This window comes from Oryzias latipes, chromosome 5, assembly GCF_053564925.1.
Source record: "Oryzias latipes strain Hd-rR chromosome 5, Olatipes_Hd-rR_3.1".
Taxonomy (NCBI): domain Eukaryota; kingdom Metazoa; phylum Chordata; class Actinopteri; order Beloniformes; family Adrianichthyidae; genus Oryzias; species Oryzias latipes.
Window position 1 is genome coordinate 1,439,395 of NC_136241.1, and position 20,330 is coordinate 1,459,724.

General features: G+C 40.6%; 1 protein-coding gene across 2 annotated transcripts in view; it reads left to right on the top strand.

Moving 5' to 3' along the window:
* Positions 1 to 20,330, top strand: part of ca16b (carbonic anhydrase XVI b) — a 164,465-nt gene that overhangs the window by 89,754 nt on the left and 54,381 nt on the right. For both annotated transcript variants that reach the window (XM_078946752.1, XM_078946751.1), the window contains 2 exons: positions 3,938 to 4,117; positions 12,094 to 12,242. In XM_078946752.1, coding sequence (XP_078802878.1) covers positions 3,938 to 4,117; positions 12,094 to 12,242 — 329 coding nt within the window. The remainder of the gene's footprint in view (positions 1 to 3,937; positions 4,118 to 12,093; positions 12,243 to 20,330) is intronic.

Consider the following 20,330-nt stretch of genomic DNA (forward strand, 5'->3'; position numbering starts at 1 on the left):
TGACGTCTGGAACTGAAAGTGCCAGATTGAGAGAAACATGTGCCTGTTTTACTTAAAACTGTAGTAGATTGGCGAGAGTGGTGTCACTTCACTCAGGGAAGGGTCACAGCAGCCCCGAATAACAAAGTGAATATCTAACATTACAAACGTCATCTTACACTTTCCATACATCGTAATAAAATCCATGCTTGGCATGAAGCAGGGGTTATAAACATACAACTCTAACACAAAATAACAAAATAATTTTGATGGTTTTAGCATAAATCTACAGCCGTCAGTAGAGTTTAAGCTCGGCCAAAGTCTTGTTTTGTAATAAGCCAACCTTTTTGAATTCAAACTGTATTTTTTTTCAGGTGATTTTTCTGCAAAGGCTTGAGGTGAAATGTCTTTGAAGTTTCTGTGAGCATTTAGAGCAGACTGCATGTGCACAAATATGCGGCTGTCAAGGACACTACAACTCTCAAATGAGCAGCTTGTCACAAGTGAGCTGTTTCTCTTGCAGGCTGCTGTATTTTTTTAAACCGAGGAATCAGATGGCACGGTTTATTTAGGAACGTCCCTCCCCACCATGTTTGCAAATGGGGACCGGGTTGTTGGAGCGACACAGGTTCAATTTGTTTCAAATTGATGACATTGTAATTACAGCGTAAACTGTAAGGTTTTTTTACATTCTTTGCTTTTTTTGGAAAACTAATCAGCCAGAAATTCTTCTTCTTTTTTTAAACCAAAATGTTATTGCAGTTTAGACTCATTCTTCTTTACATTAAATTTGAAGTATAAAATAGATATATGGCAATGTCCATTATGACCAAACCACAGAGTAGATTCCATTTTAATTCACAAGTATTTTTCTGATTCTACACAACTCAATTAAATATGAATGTAGTTGTCAAATTTCCATTCCAAATTCTAAATGAAATCAAATAAAAACAGTTTGCACATTACTGGTGACTACCATTTTAAAAAAGATGAAACAATAAAAAAACACATTTTTATATTGAAAGCTAAAAGAACACAAAATAGCTTTAAAAAAAGTGCAAGTGCTGCTAATTGCTTCTTCCACAGCCAGCCCATAATGTCATAGACTATTCTGTTGGTCTTAAATGTAAAACAACAATCTTTGTAGCATCGTTATGCTACAAAATTGCACATGTATGTTGTAGTTGACAGTAGTGCTGGTAAATACCTAAAAAGGAATTTACAAGATTATTTTTCTCAATTGTATTAAATCCAAATATAAATTTTTTGTCTCCGATTGCTACAGAAATGGATTGCTCTATATTTAAACGTATGAACCTAACTGCTGTTCAGAGACTCCGCTGCATGCCAAAAGGGTTGAACGCCGGCCGTAAACTCTGATTGTGATGAACAGCATTGGACAGACTGCTGTGAAACCATCACTTATCTGATTTGGGGACTCCTCCTCTGTGCTTAAAAGGCAGCATTAGTCTTCTAGCCATAGATGAGATGTGACGTGTGTTTTAATAGGAAATTAGCAAAAGACTATGCTTTTTATATTATATAAAAAATATTTTATAAAAAATGAATTCATACCTTTGATAAGAGAAGAAATGCCAGGATAACTGAACAGTCCAGCATTTTGCAGCTAGGGTGGTCCTTAAGCACATTGATGTTAAAAGCCTGTTCTGGGATGTTCTATCCTCACAGTAACTTTTCTTAAATCACTCTGAGAAGTTATTTTCTGGCCCATGGTAATCACGTTTCTCAACACATAAGCCCTTTTAAATATGTATTTGCAGATATTTCGTTTATTTTGTGGTAGCTCAGGTTTTTCTCGAAGGATTGTGTCATCTTAAGTTTTGGAAACCTAATGCCATAGTCACATGCACCTGTCTGGGGGTCGACCCGTACGGTGGGAGTTTTTAGTGGGCGTTCGTAGACCGGGGGGGGGGCTGCATCTCAAAGGGAGGGGAGGCGTGTCAGCTCCTGTATGGCTCATGTGGCCACCTTTAGAGACATCATAAAAATAGTCATCACAATTGTTGTGTGTGTGCTATAATGTGTCATGAAGTATCTGTAGGAATAATGTCGGCCTGCACAATAAATCACAAATTTATCGTTAACGCCATATAAAGCTGTGCAATACGCTTATCAGAAAAGTTGATGAAAAGTGCAATAAATGTTAACCTTAAATGTGCTAAAACTATAATAAATTGGTGCCTGAGCGTTGTTTAAGGGTTCACTACAACCTGTTATGCTAGGAATGCCCGTAGAAACACAAGTACATGATCCTACCACCCTACAGGTTCACTGAGTGGTCTACCATCAATTATGCCTGCGTGCCCCGTTCAGGTTTGCCCTCTTTTTACCCCCAGACGGCCTCTATCCACCTGTAATGGAAGTTGTGACTAAAGCTGCAATAATCTAAAAAAAAATCTCATGGATTGTATAGTTTGCATAGATAGAGAAATCAAGACAAAGGACCAGGTGAAATGAAATGGTGTAGAAAAAAAACATTGTAGTATTTCTATTTGTCAGTTTGTAAAAAAAAAAAAAAGCTTGTTTGCTGATGTGGATATCAATTATCTGCAAACATGTCTTTCATACTTCATGTTTAGCTGTTACTGCAAAAATTCTGAGCTTTAAAGCTGTTCAAACGAGAACATTAACTGGACTTTACATCGTTTCATTTCAGCTAAAACCTTAGCAACAACACATCCAATGGAGCACCGAATGACAAACGCACATGTTGTTAATAGAAACTTGTGTGCACGCCGACCTTTATCTGAAAACAGGAACATTTGCTTCAGTTTATGTAAAGCCTCTTTGTTTTCATGATAGGCAAGCAGCTTTCAATTGCCTCGTGGTGTTCGAGCTCATTCATAAAGGGCTCCATCCCGGGGTATAAAATGTTGGGGTTGCACCAGAACAAACGCATTTATAATTCCATAATCATGGCTGACAAACGTAATCCTTCTTGCTAATGCAGCCATTAGTTCCACAGGCAGCTGAGATTCGTAGGAGCTGTTATTTAGATTCTGACTTCACCAGTCTGTTGTGGGCCGTGTTTGGAATAGACTTTAGGTTCTTTGGGCAGATATGAGGAATCGTTCATCTCTCCAATGAAGCCGCCTCTATGCTCTGAAATGAGAGAACTCCTGCAAATGTCTGTATATCTGCACGCCCCCCAGCGTCTGCCCTTCTCTGGTTGATGTAGTCAAACACGGCGCCTTTCAAAAATAATCCTCGACCGCATTGTTTTCTTTGAAGGAGCTGAGCACCGCCCGTTTGGCTGCAAGGTGTTTATACATCAGGAACATGGAGCCCCACCCTTTGATTCGTGGGTCCTATTGAAGAGGAGTTCTCACATCATTTTTTTTTTATGTGCTCTTAGCAAAGTTGTCCTGTATCTGTAGGGAATGGCATCATGCATTTGTGTTAACCCAGAAAAGTTCAAATCCAAGCGTGCTTTCTTGTTCCCCTGATCCCTCTGCTTTTGTTGTTCCGTCGGCCAATTGTACCCAGGAAGAGATCAAGGGGACCCCTGTCGCTGTGGATTATTCCTTTGTAGAGGCGCCACTGTAGGGGAGAAAGGATTAAAAGATCAGGAAGTGGATGGGGATTCTACGGGAAGTTGGTTTGAATCCCACACTGTACATGGGTTACTAACGTGAAGACATTTAGTGTCAAACGTGAAACGTTGATTATTTCTTTTATACCAACAGAAATAGGTTCAAAGGATCAGATGTAGCAGGAATCTGATCAAAACTAAACCTGAAGGAATCTCTGTCCTCTTTCTCTGTGGTCCTTCTGCGTCCTCCACACATCATCCTCTGTTTCTAAATTCATTTGCATTAGAGCTGAAACTAGCTACTATTTTCTAATTTCCCCTCTGGGAAAGTTTTTTTGGGATTAAATATTCACTAATAAATGAGAGCGGACTCTAACTGGTGGTTGGTGTGCATCTTTTTCACAGGGAGCCATGGACCCCGAGGCTGGGCAGCTTTATACCCCGAGTGTGCTGCCAATAACCAGTCACCTGTGGATATCGTAGACGAGCAGTCTGTGCCTTCAGATGAGTACCTGGAGCTGGTCTTGGACCGATTCTACGTTGATTCCTCCAACCAGACAACCATGAAGAACACTGGAAAGACAGGTTTGTTTTTGACAATAGTTCAAATCATCCTGGGCTTTTGACACAGTTGTCCTTATCTTGTGCAATAATCGTTTATATTTGACTCTACAGTCATGCTTATTTGTGGAGGTATTTCCTGAAAAGAGCAGCTGGAAATTACTTTTGTTGTTCACTCCATAATGACAATCAAAGACGGATTCTGATCATTGACCCCTTTATGTGAAATAATGTAAGATGTCTTGTGCTAAATGGGTCTGTGGGTTCTAACTTAAAACTACCTTATAGGATCAGTTTCCACATTGTTCGTCAGTCTGCCACAATAAAAACTTTCAAAAGTCTTGATTAAGATATCCAATGAATTAAACATTTTTATTAGGGTTTAAGGATTAATCAATAAAGTGATTTATATTCCTGATTTCCAACTAGAGCAGTCTGTCTGAGGCAGGTTGTCAATTAAATTGACCCATACCGTCATAAAATTGTAACAAATTGAAATAAATGGATTTAGTCAATATTGGAAAATACCATCTGGATTGATGCATGGTAGCTTTATTTTAGTACAACATACAAAATGACATCACAGCAGAAAACACAGTTTACGTGCTCTGACGTCACTGGGCAGATACCAGGAATCATTCATCAGGAACAGCAAAGACGGATCAACCATCATTCCAGTTCAATGTGTGGAAACACGTTGAATTTAGCAAAGTCATGTGACCATCCAGTGTCTAGAATTCATGACAACCAAGGCAACAAATGGTGCCGAAAGGGGGGCAGACTGAGGAGGGGCCCACAGAGACCCTTAATGATAATGAAATGATCAAGTTGGAGTTTAAGTTGTTCTGTTTTAAAATGTTTCACCAGTTTTTGTGCATCAATATTGGGTTTGTTGGTTACATTTGTTTCTGTATTGAAGTTTTTGTAATGGGGTGATCTTATAATAGTAAGTAAACTTGTTTTTAACCACTCCTGCTGACATGACACTAAATTAGGAGGCCTTTAAATACTTTATCAATCCTCTAAAACTCTCATGTCAGGTTATTAAGGATGAAGAAATCTACTGTCAGAACTGTTTATTATCAGATTCAGTTTAAAGCTCATGTTCTTCTCTATAGTTTCTGTTCAGAAGCAAAGTTCTTAAAGGACAGAATTGTAATAATAAGTGCAAGTCTATTTACTGCTTTAGGAGGATCTATTTGGACACTTTTATTTTGAAGGAACCTGAATGTGCTGCTGTCAGAGTAAAAGAAATCTCAATTGTTATAAAGCCGTTTAAACAATATAACACTGTTAGAGTTTAATTATGATGAATATTTAGAAGTTACATGTTAGAACTTAATGGCCAGAAAAGTTTATTCTTTATTAAAAGAGTAGTGAGATTTTGTGGATCTCTCGGTTTGTCAATAAGAAACTGGACCAAATGGTTTTTTTAGAGGTTGCAGACCCCTGGTTTAGCTGTTGCCTTAGTATCATCATTCAAAGTACATGTACACTAACAGCCAGGCTGCACGCATGGAACATTTACAATTATCAGGCTTTAACGCACACTTGCCACACTTGTCAAATGAAGACATAATTGAGATCTTTAAAATAATTCAACCTCAATTATTGGTGGAAAATTTGAACGTATTTATTCTGATCCAGATCTCGGCTCATCAGTCCTCCCTGTGATTATTTGTGAAAAATACCATTATAATCCATAATTGTGTGTAAAACAGCATCAAAAAATGTGTCTGTAAAAACTCTTTTCAACTTTTCTCAAATCCCTGGTTGCACCGCGGCAGCCAAGCACGGCTTCTGGCTACATGCATGGAAACAGAGCTATTGCCAAACACATGACCAATGAGAAACATGACCAGAAAAGACATGAAAAATGATCATATTAAAGACAGTGAGGTCAGATGTCGGTCCATAGTTTTGCCAAGTGTCCAACAAATACCTCGAATCTGACCATTTTTGTCTTCTGATTCTTCTGAAAACTGCATTTATGTAAACTGGTACTGAATCAGATGATTAAACCAGGTTTACGTTCATCACTTAAACTGGGACGTGAATGTTCTGTTGCATAAACAAATTTCACTCAAGCATTCCATTTGACAAGAATCAGTATTTTTGCCACGGCTGCATTTATTTTTGTACGTTGGAATTTTTTCTTGTTATGGTGCAGAAAAATGATTTTCCAGTTTTGAATGCACGGCGTTGTTTGGTCTTTTATTTGTCCAGATCTTTTCTTCTTTCTTCTTCAGCAGGATTTGTGGCAGCCTTGATATTTTGTTTGTGAACTTAAAAATCTCTTTAGTGCTCATTTTTCCTTTTTTTTCTTTTTTAATTGCTTTGAAATGTTTTGAAGACTGGGTCAGAAAGGCTTAGAGTTGAGACAGTCTCAACCCTTTGCTTTGGTTCTGATTCTGTCTTGAGCAGAACCACACCGTTGTCAAACCAGATCAGCTCCTGTTATATTGTGAAACCATGTAGAACTCCTTTTTTCTTTCCATTCTTTCTCCCATCACCAACTGTTGGTGTGATCCGGCTTCACAGGATCCATTTGGGTCTCTGAAGGTGGCTCAGAAAAGTGTCATCCTCAGTTTGAACCATTACTTGTGTTTTCATTTCCAGTAGAAACTGCTCATGCCAATCCGAGTTGGAGACAAATGGACATAAATCTCTGGAAACTGACTGTCTCTAGTTGTTCTTTGCCTTTCTGACCAGTTTCTCCACACAAACATTTAATAAATGCTTTGACTTTCCTCTATGCACACAGCATTAGCTGCATCTGAAATGCTGAGATGAGGTTTTTCTTGCCCATTTACATTGGAACATTAAAGAAAATACATATAATTACAACCATCCTTTGCTGTTCTGTAATCAGCAGCTCCTTGACATTATTATTTGAATGATGTGTTCCAGTTTAATTAAATCATTAACAAATGTTCCCATCAATTTACACTCCACTCCATTAGGTTTATATATTTCTGTGCATCATCATTCTTTATTTTTTTGCCTTGACTATAGTGAACATCTCTCCATCACTGCCTCCACAGTGTTTTAGGCCTTAGAGAAAAGAGAGCAGAGTAGAAAAAATAAAAAATCCTTCTCAGTTGCTGAATCTGAGGTTGTTGGTGCAGTCGCCTTGGATGCCCTGAAGGAAACGTTCAGCACTTAGGATCCTCCATGTTCAGCGTCTTTCCACCGTCTGTCGGTTTCCTCTTTGGGGTGGTGCCTGTAAAGTGCTGCTGCATGTTCCAGCTTGTCTGCTGCCGACCGCTAATCGCTGAGATGAAGAACGCCGCCATCACAGAGAATGTTAAAACGCAGGCCAGGCTGTCTAACAACCATCTGCTGCTACAGATTCAGCTCAACACTGAGCTCAATTGGACCGGTACCTCTCAAACAAGGTTTGGTCTTTCAGGTTTGTGATGTCTGTAGCCGCCATCCCTGTGTTTTATGGTCAACAACCTGCCATGTGCCAATAGGTGCAGCTAAAATAAAGTAGTTGGAATCTCCCACAGAGGGGCATTAACACCCATCACAGTATTTAAAAGTCAGTGTTGCAATTAAGAGCCCAGTGAATAGATCTTAAAAGTTCATTACGATTGATTACATGACGCTCCCATGAGTCTTGACCTCCTTTAAGATCGGCCGCATTGGCTGCCATTCAAGCACCGTTCCTCAACAAAACATTCCTCAGTGGAAATTTCAAACAACTTTAAGTCGAATTCAGGGGGAGTCGGTGGGCCCCGGGGACATTTGCATTGATCAAGGGTTTACTTTCACACACACTCTTCTTTAACAAGCTGTGATTCAAGGTCTTTCTGGCTTAGCTTCTAATTCCTCCTCTGCTGCTGGAGAGTTCACACACACCCAGGGCTGTTTTTCTAATGAAAGGCCCAAGGCCAGCCAGCTTCTGAGTTCCCTCAGCTTTTCTTGTGTTGCACAAAGGATTACACTGCTCCAAAAACAGCAGTAATGTTCTTGTTTTCCCTTTGGATTCTGAGAAAGGACCTGTAGATATATAGTTTTAAAAAATGTTATTTTTCAGGCAGACTAACTTGCAATTGACCCAAAACTTGTGGTTTGGTCTTCTTCCTTGTTCATCCTCCAGGGCTTCAAATTCAAATTAAAAGGACATTAAGAAGCTGGGGTCCTCCACCAGAGGTCTGGGAGCTTGAGGGTCCTGCAGGATCTTAGCTGTTCCTGTTCTTTTCTGGACTGAGAGGTCTGAGGTCTTTCCAGGGATCTGCTGTAGCCACTCCTCCAGCTTGGGGGTTACTGCCCCGAGTGCTTAATTATCGTCTGCATAACTATGAAAGCCTATGCTGTGTCTCCTGATGATGTCACCAAGTGGAAGCATGTACAGGTTCAAAAGCGTAGGACCCAGGCTGGACCCTTGAGGTACCCCACATGTCAGTCTGTGCCTCCCAGAGGATGAATCATTCATATTAGCAATAAAATCCCTATCTGCGAGGTAGCATTGAAAGCTGTTCCAGTCTTTCTAACCGTGTCATAAAGTCTGTTTAAAATAATGGAGTGGTCAGCTGTGACAAATGCTGCACTCAGGTCCAGTAAAAGTAGGATTGAAACTTTTATTTATGTCAACATTGGAACTGAGGTCATGTAAAAGCTCGACAAGTGCCATCTCTGTGCAAAACCAGACTGGAACTTTGCTTAAAAAATCATTAATAAAATCATTCCATTGATTAAAAACAAGTTGTTCTTAAAACCTCACCTAAAAAGGACAGGTTGGATAGTGCACAGTAATTATTAGGATGTAGCATCTAAAGCGCTCCTCTTCAGAGAAGATGGCAGTCTGGAGATGTTGAGCAGTTCTTCCTCACAGGAACTAAAGATCGACTTGCAAAGTGAGGTGGAGATGGGATTGAGAGGACATGTTTTGGTTCTCATTTGAGAAATCACTTGTTGGAGGACAGGACAGTGTCTTCTCACAGACAGGAGGACATGCAGTGGAGGATTAATAGAAGGTTGGTGTCCAATGGATGCTGTTACGGCTGTGGCCGTAATATTGTCTTGTTTGTATGTTTGGAATGTTTTTCTGTATGTTTTCTTTTGGGATCTTTCCTTTTCTTTTCCCTTCTCTACAGTGCCAATTAGATTCCATCGTGTCCAGACCACCTGATTGGCTGAGGACTTCCCAGCGGCAGCTTTAAAAACTGCCACCTCATCTGTTGAAGCCCCTCCCCCTCCAGCTGGCAGCAGCAGAGCATTAGAACAAACATTGTTAGAGTTTATTGATCCTGGTAATTTGGGTTGGTTATTGTTGTAGGTTTTTGAGATGCCATTGTAAATAAATTCCCAGCTTGATTTCAGTCTGGGTCTGGTGAGGGTTTTTCGAGTCATTGGTGAATTTTGTTTTTCTTTTTACCTTTATGTTACTCCCATTTACAAACTCCTAGACAGGGGTGTAACATGAATTGGGGCTCGTCCGGGATGTTTCTCGCTTGGGGTGTGAGAGGTCCCGGGTTTGATCCCGGACGAGCCCTCATAAATTGGGGGCTCGTCCGGGATCTCTGACCTGGTTTGTTTGTTTGTGTGGGATATTTGGTACCTAATTTACTTTTTCTTATGATATATGGTTTTGGGTTTTGCCTACTTGTTTGTTGGACTTTTTTAAGTAGTTTGGTTGACAGTTTTATTGTGAGATAATGGCCTTTGACCTAAATGATTTCGTACTGGCTCCATCTTTGGAGAAATCCAATATTGTTGGTCTTAGTGGTGGTTCAGAGATCAGATTCATTAGCAAAGAGAACTTGATTTTGTCTGATTATCTGTTATCAGTTTTGAAAAATAGTCCTGTCTTGCAACTTTATTGAGTTATTGTATTGTCTTAGTGTTTCTGAAAATGTGTTGATAAATTGTTCATTTTGTTGTTAGCCATTGTTACTCTGCCCTACTTGTGATTCTTTTAAGTTTCTTCAGTTCTTCCTCTTTTGTACAGTTTGTATTTTTAAGGGGGCAACTTTGTCCAGTATTGATCCGAGTTTGTTGTTAAAATGCTGAATGGATAAGTCTGCAGAAAAAGGTAGAATATTTGATTTTCCAACAAATCAACAATGATGCTTACAGTCACTTCAGGATTTAGACAGTGCCCCCTGATGGTTCTCTTGGGAAACTTCTTTTTTATCTATCTTGGCAAGTTTCCTAATGACACGAACAGATTTATAAGTCAGGCAAAAGAGAGAACATAACTATTTGAAAGATCATCAACATGCAAGTTAAAATCACCTAAAACCATCATTTACCCAAAATCCACATCTACAAAGCAGTTCTAGAAAGTCATCAATAAAAATTAAACGTTGGCGGCCTGCAAACATAAGATGTGTTCATTAAATAAGATCAAACTAATACCAGCATCTAAAATAGCAGCAGTTGCACCACCGTTGCCTTGTTTTCTGTCTTTGGGAAGTAAAATGGGCTGGTGTTGCCTCTGACAGTCAGATTGGTGCATCACAGATCCAAGGCTCTGTTAAAAACCGGTCATTAAGATGGTGATCAGAATTAGAAGTGATTTGTTTGATCGTGAACAAACATTTAGAAGTGCCATGTTCAGTGCAGACGAGCTTTTACTGCTTATTGGTTTCTGGATGTGTCCCGTTTGAAGATTATTGCAGTTCCTGTTCTATGGCTTATGGGGTGAATCAGGTGTATTTGATTTAACAGATGGGGTGGAGAAGGTGGTGGGAGTTTGGGGTACATTTTTGGGGAAGGTGTTGGTTTTGAATGGGCCTTCAGAGTATCCAGGTAGATGGGGGGAAAGGTAGCTATGGGGGGGGGTTGCGACCCAGCAGGTATGGCGATACCTTCCTCCCGCTCGGCTCTTGCGGTTCCTGGTGCAGTTGAAGGGCCAGTTCAAAGGTGCGTTCATGGTTGGCTGAGGCCCACACAGCAGCCTGTCACTGCTTCCCAGAGGAGTTTGATCCTCCGGTTTGAGGAAGCGGCGTCGCCGCGCTTCGGCACCAGCAACTGGGGCGGGGCCATTTCCGAGAACGCTGCCCGAGGCGGCAGCAGTGTGTGGCGGGAATTGGTGGCGAGGTGGTTCTCAAATGCTGCCACTGCCCCCAGCAGCAGCCGTGACTGTTTGCCGGAATGGTGAACTGATGGCTGTGGCCAGCTGGCCGAGGTCTGGTGGATTTCACGCCGGGCTCCAGTGAAACCCTGGGGGGGAGGTCTATGGGATGCTGCGCTGGTCTTCCCTCAGCACAGGTTTTTTCTCTCCTCCTCCTATTGCTTCAGATCTCTCATCTCGTTTCCTCGCTCTGCCCGTCCGTCATGTGGTTCATTGGCTTCCACAAACTCTCCAAAATAGTCCATGGTGTTGCGTGATTCCCAGCGATCTGCCACCCCTGTAGTTTGTTGTCAAACGCTGAAAAGTTGGCTGCTCTGTTTAGAAGCTTACTGAATGTCCCTGTGTAGAGGAGGCTCAGCTGACGGAGCAGCAGGTCTATCTGAGCAATGAGGCCAGATCTAGACGTGGTGCAGGACCCCTGATGACACTGCTGTGAACATGTCCTTCACTGTCTCCTGTACATACATAGAAGCCCTCGGCAACATGCTAACCACACGCGTTTGCTGTGCTCTGACTTTTTTCCACGTGACTGTAATAGATCATACATGGAAAAATCATACCGTCAGCCAAAGATGTCAGGCCAGTGGGAGCCAGAGGTTTCTGTCCAAAGGGGGAGATCACTGCAAACTCTCACACCTCGTATTTTTGATTTCATTTTTGAATTCTGCCGTCATGCGGGTCATAAAGAAGCTCGTCTGTCTGTCAGGAAGTGAAGTTCTTGGTCCTAATGAAAATGAAAACAGACATTTAAAGTTTCCCATCAACAGAGCAGACTGCTGACCTAATCTCTACCACCTTTCATGCTTTGCTTCCTCATATCGTCGGTTTTTCTCAGCTAATGCACCCCAAACTTGAAAAGAGCGTGTTTTTAGTTTGACCTTCTTGATGAATTGTGATTGTTGACCCTCTCTTGCAGTTGCTGTGCTCCTGAAGGATGACTACTTTGTGAGAGGAGCTGGACTGCCAGGCCGTTTTAAAGCTGAGAAGATGGAGTTTCACTGGGGCCAGAGTAACGGGTCAGCAGGCTCAGAGCACAGCATCAACGGCAGAAGGTTCCCAGTAGAGGTAAACCATCTGACAAATACTGCAGGTCAATGCTGGACGATAAAGAACCGTCTGGAAGCTGCTACATATATTATGAGCTGATACTTTTCCTAAACAATTGCTTTGCTGCAGATGAAATACCCAGTATACCATAGTAATAAAGTCTAAACAGCTAATCGGCGTCTTTAAGCCTCATCACCCCATGGAAGCATCGGCTGTATCCTTACAATGCATGGAAGACATGGATGATGTTGAGTGTCTGATTTCCATCCGTTCCATTGTGTATCGTATTTCCTGCTCTATAGGGCGAATGGTTTATTCTCAAACATATGTCATATATAAGGCACTCTGACCAAGTGAGACAAAAGAGTCAGAGGTCAGTCTTTTAGTCAGTCAGACTTCATTAAGCGTGTTCACAGTAACTTTAGAACACGCTACACGTTAGTCATGTCAGAAGCGGTAGTTACGTTACCTGGCAAGGCAAGGCAAGGCAAGTTTATTTGTATAGCACAATTCGTACACAACGTAATTCAAGGTGCTTCACAAAACAGAAAAATGCATTAAAATCACAATACATCATAGAAATAATCAACATAAATTTACTTTAAAAGAAAAGAAAAAAAAATAATAATAATTGAAAATTGATTTAAAAATAAAGGAAGGAAAGGAAAGAAAAGTGCAGATAGGACCTTTCAGTCATATACACGGCTAAACAGAAATGTTTTAAGTCTAGATTTGAACATGAACACAGAAGAGGCCTGTCTTACGACTTCAGGGACCTGTCACTCCCGCCTTGGTTGTAGCTTGTAAAAACAGACTGACAGCACTGAAACAGCAGTCACTGTGGCTAAGCTAACTCCCCACCAAAGAAAACACAGTCCACACATACATGTCAGCCTCGTTAGCGTGTTCACAACAACAACACAACCCAACATTCGGACAGACATCACTAAACAAACCTTCAATAAAAGACGTTTCCCAGTCCTGGTCCTCGGGACGGACTGCATCCTGTAACACGCCTGCCTGTCATGACCGTCACTGTCAGGCGTCTGCAGAGTCTGATGATGAGCCGAGTCAGGCGTGCAGAAGCAGAGCAACACGGGACAGTGTTCTCCAAGGACCAGGAGTGGGAATCACTGCTCCAGATTATGAGGCGCACTGTCATTTTTCAGAAAAAAGGGCAGAAAATACTAAATTCCTAAACACCAAATGCATCACATTTCATATGTTTTTCCTCTTTTACCAAATCTTGACCCTAAATGGTTGATGATGATCCTAAATGGTACATATAGTGATGGAAGCTGCTGGTGCAGCGTCCGTCCTCCTCTCTTTGGCGCTCTGCTTTGGAGTCTCTACCAGCACAACGGCTGAGTAATTAGATTCCTTTTTGTCACATCATGTGTGTTCAGCGTACCGTTAAAGGGCGCAGGATTAAATACAGCCGTTACAAAGCTGTTGTGCGTCGGCTGTTTTAAAACGGGCTGTTGGAGAAAGCCTTCAGTTACACAACTGTATATTTGATTTGATTTGATTTGAAATGGGTTTTTTCAAGCAATCAAATAGAAATAATACACAAAAGCAATATAATCATCAGTTATACATTCATACAGTAACTAATCAAACTTAGGATAATTAGACATATTAATAAATATTGCTTGAAAGGGAGTGAAAGGAAGCGAACTTATATAATCCCACCCCTGTTCTACCATAACCATTTTATTACATGATTTATCAATATCCGGTTCCTAGCTTTTATCAGACAGAATTAAGAATCTTGAAGCATCAATAAAGCACATGACAATAAATAACGCAGCTTCACAGCTTTGGTGTGTAGCTGGGTTGCATTTAAGGATTCTAGGCAGATTGCTGTTTATTTCCTTTACATATTGTTCCAGAGCTTTATGTGAAATTTAGAAACAAACAACACACTCAGAAACACACCGGATACATTTTTGCACAGGTTTGAATAGAAACTACCTCACAAAACAGGAAAAATATCCGTTTGAGCCTCTGAGAGGTTTTTAGATAATGTTTTACAAGGATTTTTGAAGCTTCAATGTAAGGAAAACCACTACAAAGGTTTCTTTTTGAGATCTCTAAACTAAACTTTCCTGAATGTTCTGAGACGGTGATGAAGGTCGTGTGCTACACAGACGTCATCTGGAGCACCATGTCTCAGAAATGACTCCACGCTGTGATAAAAACATTCATAGTGCACTTTACACACAAATCGAAAAGTGTTAAATATTTACTAAAAACAATTATTCCTAATGTCTGTTTCAGTTTAGCAAACTCAACCCCTCAGAATCCAGCCAAATGCAACTTTTTAAACAGAGTTCCTTTAAATGACCTCTAAAGCGTTTAGCTAAAACATGAAGATATTGTTTGGGTTTGAAAACATTCAGACGGTTTGGACTGAACCACCTGGAAGAAGAAAAGCAAAAAGAAGCTCTTAAGGGGCTTTATGAAATAAAAATGAAACGGAACAATGACAGAGTTTAATCACAAGAAATTAGAATCTGTTTTCATGTTTTAAATAATGTAGACGTAAATAAGGAGACGTTCTGGCTCTAAAGCCGGCCCTCATTACCATGAGGCTGTGCGTTGACATCACAGGCATGTGATGAGACCTGACCCTTTTCTTTTTTTAGGTCTGCTTGTTCAGGTTGATGTTTGTAAAGTTCTGCTCTGAGGAAAAGAAACCAGCCTAGAGATGTTTGGTTGCATTTGGTGATGATCTCTGCTAACACAGCATCGTTCCGTCCTGGAATTTTCCATCAACTCCTCTGTGTTCTGAGGTCGCCCTGACTCAGAGGGGACGTCGTACGTCCCACAGTTGCTCTTTGGCCGCCTGCAGGTCAGCTGATGGGACAACAGCAAACCTGTGACAATGCTGCTACAAAAAAGCTCCCCTCTGTGAAAACCCCTTTTTTTAGGTGTTGACGCGTCCGTGTGGAATTTAACTAATAAAAGAGAACAAATATAAAACAAATTGATTCATTTTTGCATTTCTGAGTGTATCTCGCTGTCAAGCTGTCGTAAAGACGCTCTTTTTGAATTATTGTGAGGACACAACAGCCCCATAGCATATGCGCTAGCGTCCTGATCTGCCCCGTCTACCCTGTATGTGGGGGAGGGGGGCAGTCAAAAATACAGTCAAAACAAAAGTGTGTTTTAAATAAATAGCATGACTTAGTTCTCACTGACACACACACCAACAGATAGTCTGCACACAGCTATGTACAGGTCTGGAGTATATTCATACATTAATGATGGAAGATTAATCTCACAGGACTTCTGCACACAAACACACACACACACACACACACACACACACATACACACGCACACGCACACACAAGACTTACAAAAACAATATTCTGTAAAACAATACCCATGCCCATATTTGCCCATTAAGTCTATTTACTGCTTTAGGAGGATCTTTTTGGACACTTTTATTTTGAAGGAACCTGAATGTGCTGCTGTCAGAGTAAAAGAAATCTCAATTCTTATAAAGCCGTTTAAAAAATATAACACTGTTAGAGTTTAATTATAGTGAATATTTAAAAGTTACATGTTAGAACTTAATGGCCAGAAAAGTGTATTCTTTATTAAAAGAGTAGTGAGATTTTGTGGATCTCTCGGTTTGTCAATAAGAAACTGGACCAAATGGTTTTTTAGAGGTTGCAGACCCCTGGTTTAGCTGTTGCCTTAGTATCATCATTCAAAGTACATGTACAGTCAGGACCATCAATATTTGGACAGAAACATATTTTTTCAAATGCCATTGAAGTGCAGACTTTCAGCTTTTATTCCATGGGTTGAACAAAAAGATTGCATCAAAATGTGAAAAACTAAAGCATTTTTTAAACAAAATCCCTTCATTTCATCGGCTGGTAAGTCATTGGACAAATGAAATAAGTGAAAACTAAATGGTCATTCCTAATATTTGGTTGAAAAGCCTTTGTTGGCAATGACAGCCTGAAGTCTTGAACTCATGGACATCACTAGATGCTGGGTTTTCTCCTTCTGAATGCTCTGCCAGGCCTTTACTGCAGCGGCAAACAGTTGCTGTTTGTTTGTGGGCCTTTCTGTCTGAAGTTTAGTCTTCAACAAGTGAAATGCTGCTCAATTGGGTTAAGATCAGGTGACTGACTTGGCCATTCAAGAATATTCCACTTCTTTGCTTTAATAAACTCCTGAGTTGCTTTGGCTGGATGTTTTGGGTCGTTGTCCATCTGTATTATGAAACGCCGTCCAATCAGTTTGGCTGCATTCACCTGGATCTGTGCAGACAGTCTGTCTCTGAACACCTCAGAATTCATTGGGCTGCTTCTGTCCTGTGTCACGTCATCAATAAACACTAGTGTCCCTGTGCCACTAGCAGCCATGCAGGCCCAGACCATCACACTGCCTCCACCGTGTTTTACTGATGATGTAGTGTGCTTTGGATCAGGAGCTTCTCCACGCCTTCTCCATACTTTTCTCTTGCCATCATTCTGGTAGAGGTTGATTTTGGTTTCTTCTGTCCAAAGAATGTTTTTCCAGAACTGTGCTGGCTTTTTTAGATGTTTTAGTTTTTCACATTTTTATGCAATCTTTTTCTTCAACCCATGGAATAAAAGCTGAAAGTCTGCACTTCAATGGCATCTGAGTTGTTTTATTTCAAATTCACTGTGATAATGTACAGAAACTAAATTAGAAAGAATGTGTTTCTGTCCAAATATTTATAGTCCTGATTATATACACCCCTTATACATATACACACTGTATATGTAGGAATATTTACAATGAATCCATATCGGACTTTAACATCTTGTCCACACATGTCAAATGAAGCTATAATTGAGAATTCCAAAATAATTCAAACTTGGTTATTGATGGAAAATCAGAATTTCAGCTATTCTGATCCACATCTCGGTCCATCAATCCTCTCTGTGATTATTTCCAGGATTAAATGAGTAAACTCCAGGCTGGCTCCTTAAAAATGGTTACATATAAAAAGAGCCAAATGAACCAGTCCTTTGAACGGCTCTTTGACATGAACTGAACCAAAAAATTCGGCTCCTTAAAAGAGCCGTAAATCCATCACTACCCACAGGAAACAGGCACTTAGCATTACAGCTACGGTTCGGTTGTTCCACCTGTCTGCAGCCTCCATGGCAGCAGCCAACAGCTCTCCAGATCCTCCCACGACATGCAAATTTGCTTTTCTTATACATGAGCAATCTGACACAACGCCCATCAGACTCCGCCCCTTCGCGGGTTAAAACAGTGCCAGTTCTTTGGCATTGAAAGTAACAAAAAATCAAGAGAGAGAAAAAATAAAATAATCAAGAGAGAGAAAAAATATAAAGAGAAACACAATTGACTAAAAACTCAAACTTGAATATAATTAGTGTTTTAAAATCTAGAGTGTTCTCTTTATCATATTTATTTTGAAATCATTTACTGTTTAAAGCCAGCTTGTGTTTCAGTGGCATGTACATTGGCGTCACTATATGGTTTCATAGCACCAGTGTAACACCATAACCCAGTTTATTGTTTACGTCACAAAGAAGATCTTTTTTAAACAAAAGTTTTTCGTCTTCTCCTGATTTACAACGATTTGAATAAATGCTCAAAAATGTTTCCTTTCAATCCTAATTGTCTGTATAAAGTCCTCCATCATCAGAAAATGCCATGAGAACATGTTACAAACACCAGAAACAGCATTTTCATCAGATTGGTCTTTAGGTTACAACACTTTGAGTGGAATTTTTCAACCCACTGTGAACTTTCAGATTTCATTTTTTCCCTTTTTGAACTTAGAAGCTGGCGGCAGACTTTCATGTTCACATGCTTGTATTAGGTGGATTACAGACGTTTACCTTTGAAAAGTCCTCACTCATAAGGCCGACTGCATACATCAAACGTGAAGCATTGTTCCACTCGGTGAATCAGAGAGTAAACGTAAAACCAGATGATGAATGGCTCAGGAGAAATGGCTCTGGCTTTTAACCATGTGACAGCTTCATCTTCTACCATGGTCCATTTTCATTTGTCACATTTATGAAATCCAACAATATGATGCATTTGAGGTTGACAGAATGAATGCGTGTGCTCTAAAGCATGTAGACGTGTGCTTGCAGCACGCGGTGACCTTTTTAAGCACAGGTTCCATCGGTTCTGTTGAGGTCTTTCTGGACCGTGAAGGTTCAGGCCCAGGAGTTATTGGCCTCTGCCAGGATAAAAGTTTTATAACGTTCTGGCTAATTATCTTTCCACGCCAACCGAGTCACATCCAGCCTTGGGCCACATGTGACACTGCATAAAATATGTACTCCTACTGAGGAAAAGTGTCTTTTTGCACACAAATACATTTGAGCTGGAGAAAGGGAAAGGCAAATGATGTGTTTAAAGCTGAGATGATGGGCTGTTATAGAACTGATCTGGCTTTGCACTCTGGTTAGGTTTGACAATAAATAAAAAAGGGAGAAAAAGGAAAAGCAATGGCTGCTGCTGGCCTGTGGCTCTGGAGCTTGACATTAATCTAACCACGGTCTTTTTCATGGAAGTGGAGGGAGGAGATCAATACATGGACCACCTGTTTTCTCCAACAGCATAATGAAAAATGAAACTGTGGACTTTTTCTCCTTCAGGGTACCTTAGGGAGATCGTTTCTCATAATATATTAGGATGTCACCAAGGTGAGATTATTTATACATGGACTGCAAATCCCACTTTAGAAGGGTACACATTTGCACACACTAAAGGCATGTGAATAAATGTTCCTGTGAGCATACAGTAAAGAAGATTGAAGCGTGAAAACACTGGAAGCCATCGTGCTAGTAGTCCAAGACGCGTAAGGAAGTCAGGGCGTGTGTTCGATGACTGGAGGTTGATCTTTTCCCGCTCAGAGCTCTGAGAAACGAATCACTGAGGCAGCCCGCAAACATGAGATCCACGTAGAAACGTGTCATGAAAACACACCACAGGACATTGAGCAGCCATTTGCAGAGCAGAGGATTCAGTGAAATGCATGATGGAAGCTTTAGCAGCCGTGTTTGACACTAAAAATATCACAGACGGTCTCTGAATCAAACGGTTGGGAATCATTGTTTACCTGCTTGATGTTGCAAAGTTGAGACTTTTCATGTTCCTGTTTCTACTGTGCACCAAACACTGTACGCCTTTGTGTTTGTTTCACTCTCTGCTGGAATAATATGAGGTCAACAAAGCATGTTTCTTAGTCAAATCTGTTTTTATTCAAAGAAACTATGAACTTGCTCTACTCCTGTTTGCAAAGTTTTGTCAGGGATGTGTGCTAATAAAGTAACAAGTGGCTGACACATTTGGTGTCTTGAAAATTAAAACTTTAGCACTTAGATGCTCTAGAAAAAAAAAGCAAGGTAGATGAAAATGTGCAAAAAGAGTGTGAGGATTGTGAATTGATCAAACCAAATGTTGTCGTAGCACAGTCAGGAATCCGAGGGAAAAGCATTTGCTTCTCTGTGATAAAACTTCTTCTTTCTTTGCTTTTCTTTTCTTGGCTCAACATTTAGCGTCCTGGGAACGCAGCAGAGCAAGACTTTGTTTTTTACCCTTTCCGCTGTAAGTGGGACATGGGAATGCAGAGGAGCTGTAGGCTTTTGTCTTCACTCTGTGCTGGAAATGCAGAAAACATTTGGCATAAACTGAATTTAGACGGAAAAATCTCTGAGGAAATATGAGCTGCACATTCCTCTGCTTTGCAAACAGCTTTAAGATTTGTCAGACCACCTGTTTGTCCTGTTTTACCCCAACTCCTTTGTCTGAGGGAACGGGTCACGTTTGCTCCCAGCAAACAAACAGTCAACAGACTGTCTTATCAAGTCATTGGAGTGTCTTTATTAAGTGCTATGAAAGTGTTTAATTGAAAATCACTTTTTCCAAAGTGTGCAGTTAACCATAGTCGGCCACGTGAACCAATCTGGGTGAGTAAATGAAGCCTAAGGGGGCAGCATAATTGGGTAATGTAGTTAATAACATCTAACGGGTGATGAATGGCCAGTCCTCCTTCTTGCTGAGTCTCACACAACAAATTAGTTCCATTAAAGGCTGCAGTTAAAGGAACTCTGAAGGAAACTG